General features: G+C 37.0%; 1 protein-coding gene across 1 annotated transcript in view; it reads left to right on the forward strand.

Annotated features, from left to right (window-relative positions):
- Nucleotides 1–5,193, forward strand: part of LOC141405301 (ATP-binding cassette sub-family G member 1-like) — a 49,890-nt gene extending 44,697 nt beyond the window's left edge. The window contains exons 4-8 of the mRNA XM_073989497.1: nt 5–243; nt 715–953; nt 1,015–1,183; nt 4,220–4,476; nt 4,705–5,193. Coding sequence (XP_073845598.1) covers nt 5–243; nt 715–953; nt 1,015–1,183; nt 4,220–4,476; nt 4,705–5,127 — 1,327 coding nt within the window. The 3' untranslated portion in view covers nt 5,128–5,193. The remainder of the gene's footprint in view (nt 1–4; nt 244–714; nt 954–1,014; nt 1,184–4,219; nt 4,477–4,704) is intronic.
- The last annotated feature ends 3,078 nt before the right edge of the window (nt 5,194–8,271 follow it).

The raw sequence follows: 8,271 nt of genomic DNA on the forward strand, positions 1-8,271 counted from the left end.
GCAGGGGTCTCGATGAATTTTCTGCCACCCAGTGTATAACGATGCTAAAGAGATTAGCCACTTCCGGACGCACCATTATCTGTTCAATCCACAGCCCCTCGGCTAGATTATTTCAAATGTTCGATAAGGTCTATGTTTTGTCAGCTGGTCAATGTATTTATCAGGGATCAGTTGGTGGCATAGTTCCTTATTTGCAAAATTTCAATTTGCAGTGCCCGATTAGTCACAATCCAGCTGATTACAGTAAGTTTTTGTTTTATATAAAAACATACATATGAATTATTATGGAAATACAATTATGTATGAATTTTCAAGGTTCTACAGCTGAGAAATATGATAAGCTATAAAATTAATCTTTTTATTTTTCGTTTCTTTGTTAATTTCAAATACTTTTTTACAACAAAGAGAATGTTTCAAAATCTTATTAGGAAAGATTTGTATTGTAATGCAAGTAATTATTACGTATACAGATGTATGTATGTATGTACATCCAGTAACGAATAGGGAAATTGGTTAGCTTAGGTTTAAGGATGCGATTGATTTAAACCAGAGATAAACACTTTAAGCGCACACATTTAAAAAACTATTCAAGATACACTACTCCCACTGTGTATACCTCTGATTTATATATAACGATGGCCAACAAAGAAATGCTCCTATGATACCATACATTCATACAAAAATATTTTCGTTTTTTTTTTTTTGTATTTTCAGTTATTGAAGTTGCAACAAATTTTCATGGAAACTATCACGATGACATGGTTAGGGAAATTCAAAATGGCAAAGTTTGCAAATGGCTATCGACCATTACAAACATCTCGCCCAGTGAATGTTATCCTCAAACTACAAATCCAATGAATCTCCAAACATCGAATGCAACTAAAAAGAATACTTGGTGGTCAGAATATTGTATAATATTTAAACGGATTCTGCAACAAATGTTAAGAGATAAGGTAGGAATGTTGTACAACTGAGAACTGTACTTTGAATATTAATCATTCTTTCTTCTTCCAGACTAACATGAAATTGATGGTGTACACAAATCTCTTTTTGTCCATAATAATGGGCATTGCCTTCAGTAATGTCGGCAATCATGGATATTTGGGTTCCTACAATTATAATTTTGTCGTTCTGGCGACTGTTCTGTTCGTATTTTTGGCCATGACACCAATGTTGTCATTTGGTAAGTTGGAGTAAAATCTAGCAAGGGCGCTAATTGGAGATGCCCAAAACGAAAACTTAGAAAGCAGGTAAAAAAGTATCAGTCGGCTTTGCCGACAGAGATATACCCTCAGCCTGTGCAAATTGAAACACTTTTTTTCACAAAAAACCTTATGTATTTAGGGGGTTTCAAAATTTTGGTCTCGTATGAACCGACAAAAATGTTGATTAGGATTAAAGTTCAAAAATTTTGCTGAAAAGGTACTTAAAGGAATGGACCGACATAGACCATGGGGGTGCCATAGGGGGTTTTTACACCCTTCGGGCTGTTTTCTCAAGAGGTATGGACTTTCCCCTGAAACAACTTTTACCATCGTAATTGAGGCAGCGAATGTTAGTTGCTTCAACAAAAATCAAAGTGATTCAATGGCAGGTCTTAAAGTGAACTTATCCAACATTTTGTGTGGGAGGTACGGGATGGAGTGGACAAATATAGTCCATATTCGAACCTGATCTATATCTGGTAGATATTATGAGAATGTGTAAAGTATGGACCAAATCGGTCAGTCCCATCAAGAGTTATCGTGCCCACAATTTTTCCGAATATTTTTGAACTTTTGTGGGTAGGTACCTGAAGGAGTGGACCGATATGATTTATCTACGAACTTAAACTAAGTTTGGAAACAATATTACGAAGGCCAAATTTTGGCCGGAACGGGCATTTCCGTTCGAGAATTATCTTGCGCTTCCACCCATAAACATGGTGTCATAGGGTTTGTTTTACAACTTTCAGACTATTTTTTCAGGAAGTATGGACTTGCCCCTGAGGAAACTTGTACCTTCGTATAGGGGACAGTGAATACAAGATGGTACAACAAAAACCAAGGCGATTCGAGAGCAGGTCCTAAACTGAAGTTTTCCGAAATTTTGTGTGGGAGGTACTCGAAGGAGTTTACCGATTGAGTCCATATTGGAACCTCATCTAAGTCTGATAGAAATTTCATAATGTGCAAAGTATGGACCAAATCGGTTACTCCCTTCAAGAGTTATCGTACGCACAAATTTTCCGAACATTTTCGAACTTCTGTGGGGGAGGTACCGGAAGGAGTGGACCGATATAATCCCATAATTTGAACCGAATCGATTGATCCGTTCGAGAGTTATTGTGCGCACCAGCCAGCCAGACAGACAGACAGACGGACGGACATTGCTAGATCTACTCAAAATTGTCTGAAACGGATATCGTACAAACATACTTGGGGTCTAAAACCATTATTTCGATGAGGCACATTTTGGTCGTATCAAAGTGTAAATACCCTCTTTAGCCTCGCTCGAACTGTATAGAAGAAAATAGGAATAATTTATACCTCCAAACAAGACTAAATGTCAAATTTCGGCCACTTCTGTGGGATATTGAGGCCACAACCTTCAAAATACCAAAAATTGGGATGTACTCTTTTCTGGAAGCTATATGAAGACGTGAAGCTATACCGACAACTTTCAGGTGGAAAGTTTTATAACCCCAACGAAGTCTTAATAAAAAATTTCAGTCATTTCGGTGGGATATTGAGGCCACAGCTTTCAAAATACCGAAAATCGGGAGGTACCGTTCTATGGTGGGTTATATGAAGTCGTGGAGCTATACCGACACATTTCTGGTAGAAAGTTTGAAACCCCCAACTAGGGATAGGTAATGAAAAGCAATAATCGATTTTTAGATTTTTCGGTCTGGCGATTAATAGGTCTGTCCGATAACCCAAAAGTTTGTACAATCTTGTACAAACTTTTGAAAAATGCTTTTCGATAACGAACTTGTTCCGTAAACGAGAAATGAGAAGCAGTTGTAAGTACTTTTTACTTGCGATGTTATCGAACAAGCCGACTTTCGACTTTTTGATAACCGCAGAAATTCGATTATTCGTTGGTTTTCGAGTTTTTTTTTATCCTTTGCACAGATGATTTGTAGCTATCAGAAAACTGTAATGCGGTAATGGTGGCAAAAATGAACGGCAAATATTTGAGCAAAAATCGACAGTCAAAACTGATGGTGTGTACCCCGTTTTAAACCGCCAAAGTCAAATAAAATCTATGGGCAAAATCGAAAATCGATCACAAGATAATCGATTATGCGATTTTCCCTCAAGTCAACTTGGACTTTTAAGCGGGGTACACTCGATCAGTTTTGACTGATGGAGATGAAGATTATCAAATCCATGAGAAATTAAAGTTTACCAGGCCAGTCACAATTGTGATATGGGCGCTGGGAGATGTTCTGACCCAACAGAGAGCATTATAACTTCTATCGCAGAAATCCTGGAGGTGTCTAAAATCAAGTATTATACGAGAGTTTATGGTCCATGTCTTGAGAGACCGCCTGACTATCGCCGGTTCTATAAGGTTCCTTGCAAGTCTCTTCACCAATTCTGTTGTACACAGAGTTGAATGTCATGGTCGGTGGCAGCCGAATTCCGACTACAAAATACCCCAAAATTCTAGGGGTCACATTTGACAGTAAGTTCATGTCGGCCGCGCATGCCACCGCTTAGACGTAGATAAGCTGAGATGTAGGAACAAGGTTCTCAAGTCCCTAGCCGGCAGTACTTGGGGTGCAGATAAAGAAACTTTTGATGGCCACATATAACGCGAAATGTCGGTCTGTGGTAAGCTATGGTGCACTATTCCGCAAATATAAGTGCAATGCTATGGGCAAATATTCTAACTTATCAGAATGCCGCCCTGAGAACATGTCTTCGGTGGAACATCTACATGAGGAGACAAAGATACTGGAAACAAAACAGTGACATGCTTTCGTTGCAATACTTGCTCGGATGGTTGGTACGGATTTGCACCTGATGTAAGCGTGCTGAGATCTACTGATCTTGACCAGAAAAAAAGTTTAATTGTTCTACCGTTTTCAGGTAGTGTGTAACCCGGCGAGATATGCAGACATGCTGAAAAATCTCTCTCTGATGAACCGATCCGAGATCGGATAACTAAAACTCAGAAAATCGAAATAATTAGAAAAATAATTGAATCATTTTTATCTTTTCTTTTTCAGTTCCACAAGAAATTTTGTATCTTCGAAGGGAACACTTCAATCAATGGTATCGACTTAGCACTTACTTTATGGCCTTGGTCACATGCCAGTTTGTCATGTGGTGCTTCTCCTCAGTGTTGGGGGCAACGATAATGTATTGGCTTAGTAATCAGCCGAGACAGCTGTTTCGTTACCTGCTATTTGCAGGCATTACACTGCTCACAACACTGGTCGGATCAAGTTTTGGTCTGCTAGTGGGTGCCAGATTTAGATTATTGGTAAGTTAATGCAATATTCAATCTTTCCAAGAAGTCTGATAGCCCTTATGCTACACGTTGAAACTTTCACATCCAACGGAGGTGAAGGAACGCACCTTTTCCCATCTTAGACATAAATTCAAGATAGTTTCGTATGAAAGTTTCAACGTATAACAAAGAGTAAGAAAATTATTCGATTTGTTCATCCCTAACCTTAATAACTTTATAATTCTTCTTCTTTCAATTCAGAATGCCCTATTTATGGGTCCCAACATCACTGCCGTTTGGATTATGCTCGCCAATTATGCAATTGATCGTCCCCACTTTCATCCGATCGAAAAATTTGTAATGTACACAAGTTTTATGCGTCATACGGTGGAAGGTTTTATGGATACGTTGTTCGGCTATAATCGTGCCGATTTACCTTGCCCCGATAAATATATCTTTTGTGCCAATACAAAGCCCTATTTTATAATGAAGTTAACGGGAAATCTAAATGCAAATTATTTAAGTTCGATAGTATTTTTAATCGGCTTCTATATTCTGTTTACGCTTTTAGCATGGATGATATTGAAGTGTCGATTTTCATCGATGGAATTTTTGGTACAACATCGTTTTTATCGGTATGTGAAATATCTACAAATGAGATATGTATCGGTGAAATCTATGTGATATTTGTTGTAAGGAAATAGTTTAATATTGAATAAATGTATATAAATAATTTTTATAAAATAAAAATGTAAAGATATGGTATTAGTAAATAGAAAAAAAAAACAAACAACTTAAGGGCGAAACCTATAGCTCTGCGTGTGCGTTCAAAAATACAAAAACAAAATATATGTATTTGTTGTTGTTTTCAATTTGAAATACATGAATTTTGTTTTTGTATTTTTGAACGCACACGCAGAGCTTTAGGTTTCGCCCTAATATACCCTCCATACCATCCCAGCAAACAAATCGTACCGACATCGTAACGAAATCGGAACAAAATTCGGACGATACGTCCGATATCTGATCCGAAATCGTAACGATATCTTAACGAAAGTTGTATGAAGTGGTTGACATAATTTCGGAACGAAATGTCGGAGCGACATCGGATCGATTTCGGTCCGATTTCGTAACGAAATCTGAAGAAAATCCTTGGGAAATTCGGAAAGGAAATTTTTTTCTGACATTCGTTCCGAAATCGGAACGAAATCGGTACAACATCTGAACTATTTCGTCTCCGAAAAATCGTTTAGAAATCGGAACGAAATCTGAACGACTTTGCTTCCGAAATTGTTCAGACTTGTCGGACATCAGATATTTGGTTTGCTGGGATGGCACAATTACCAAGGTAGTGGTATCGTAAAATTTTGAATATGTTATGTCAAAATTTCTTTATGTTGTTGGCGAAATTACAACAAAAATTATTTTTTTATGAAGGGATTTGACACTTCATCTTCGAACAGCTGGTGTGATACCACTACCTTGGTAATTGTGCCATGCTCCATACTATGGTGGAGGGTATAAAAATAACCATTCAGTTGTACAGTATTTTTGACTTACAATATGCAAAACTCATATCATTTTTAATAAGAGATGGGTACAAACAAGTGTAGTAATTTATTGGATCCAGAATATTTAAGAATAATTAACATAAAACAAAAATATATATTAATATGTTTCATTATTTATGGGCAAATGGTATTAAGAGTCGAGGCAAAATTCATATTCGTAGGAAACGACTGGAAACGCCATGGTACAATTACTACAAGGTAGGGTAACCTGTTGATACCAATTTTGTTATTACAACGTTTATGCGAATGAAATTCATCAGTATTGAGATGAAACAAACTTATGAGCACATCGCTCATTTACTCAAAGAGTGGCATAATTCATAAATTCATTTTTTTCTCTTACACAATATCCCTGACACTATCTTGTAGGCGATAGGGAGAAGACGTATGCCCTTGTAATTGGAGCACACAGTCTAATCTTCCTTCTTGTGGGTTGGGCATAGGATGCTCAAGTTCCAATGGTCGGGTAAGCGTTCTGCCTGCCAGATGGCGCTAACGTGAAAGATCCGAACTTTTCATTAGCATTTGAACAAATGCAAAGGAAGTCGTGAAAGATCCGATCTTTTCAGCAGCATTTGAACCCACGCAAAGGAAGTCGTGAAAGATCCGATCTTTTCATTAGCATTTGAACCCATTCCATCTATCAGTAGAGATGAATTTTGTGTTTTTCTTTATATAAATTTTTCTAAATATATAAGATTATTTATTTACAATAGGCTTGATGTTGTCGGAGACTCGAAATCACAACCAACGTTGTTAAAACTCTCGTCGTAATGATTGATGGAATTGAAGATTGAAAGATTAACTAATTTGCCAGTATTCGCAGAGAATTCAAAACGAGCGTGGTAACTTCAAGAATGCTTTTATTAGAAAGAGTACAGAATATATACAGGGTTGCCAAAGATACATAAACTATATGAATGAGTAATGTTGCCATATGTTAAATTTATTTTTCCTTTTCAACATCCTCACTAAAAATACATTTAATTAATTATTTAATTCAATCCCATGTTCTTAACAAAACCATCGAACTTAATTTTACTTAATGGCTTCGTAAATATATCAGCTAACATCTTTGGTGATCCGACGACATCCACAGATACTTTTCCAGCATTTATAGATTCTCTAATAAAATGATGTCGAACGTCTATGTGTTTGGTCCTTGGATGATAACATTCATTTGATGCAAGTTGAACCGCTGCGTGGTTGTCACAAAATATTTTTACTGGTTCACCATTCTTGTTGAACAACTCTTCAGCGAAACCTTTCAACCAGATTGCTTCTTGGACTGCAGTGCCTAATGCCATATATTCGGCTTCACATGTAGACAAGGCCGTTGTAGATTGCTTTTTAGATCCCCATGTTATAGGAGCGCCTTGCTTCATAAAAATGTAACCGCTGACGGACTTTCTTTCATCCATGTCGCTCGCATAATCGGAGTCGGAGTATCCTTGTAGAGTACTATTTGAATTTCTTTTAAACGTCAATTTCAAGTTGATTGTTCCTTTGATATACCGAAGAATACGTTTAGCCGCTAGCCAATGTTGCATACCGAAATTATTGTTAAACCGACTTAGAAAATTTACAGCATAACATATGTCTGGTCTAGTAACTTGGGCAGCAAATAAAAGACTTCCAATCAACTCTTGATACGGATACCTTTTCATGTCTTCCATTTCCGTCTTGGGGCTTTCCTCTTTACTTAATTTTACGTTCGGGTCCATCGGAGTTGTGACAGGGTCACATGAAGACATTGAAAATCGTTCTAACACTTGTTGTAAATAATACGATTGATCTAGGGATAAACTCTGATCTGATTCTTTTGTCACGCGTATGCCCAAAAACGATTTTAATTTTCCAAGGTCTTTAAGTTTAAATTTCTCCTTTAATTTCTTTAAAAATTATCATGTCATCTACGTAGACAGCGAGTATTAAAACATTTGACCCATCAATCTTAGAATATATACATTGATCACTTTTCATTTGATTAAGGCCTAGTTCCTTCAAAGTTTTGCTTAACTTTTGATTCCACATCCGTGACGATTGTTTCAATCCATATATCGGCCTATTTAACTTTAAAGCTTTTCCTTCTGGAATTTCTATACCGTCTGGTGTATCAATGTAAATATCTTCATGTAGATCGCCTTGTAGAAAGGCTGTGCAAACATCTACATGATTCATGCTAAGATTATGTTCAACTGCTACTGAAAATAAATACCTCAGTGAACTATATCGCATCACTGGCGAGTATGTCTCA

This window comes from Musca autumnalis, unplaced genomic scaffold, assembly GCF_047663935.1.
Source record: "Musca autumnalis isolate F117 unplaced genomic scaffold, ASM4766393v1 scaffold_5, whole genome shotgun sequence".
NCBI classification, from domain to species: domain Eukaryota; kingdom Metazoa; phylum Arthropoda; class Insecta; order Diptera; family Muscidae; genus Musca; species Musca autumnalis.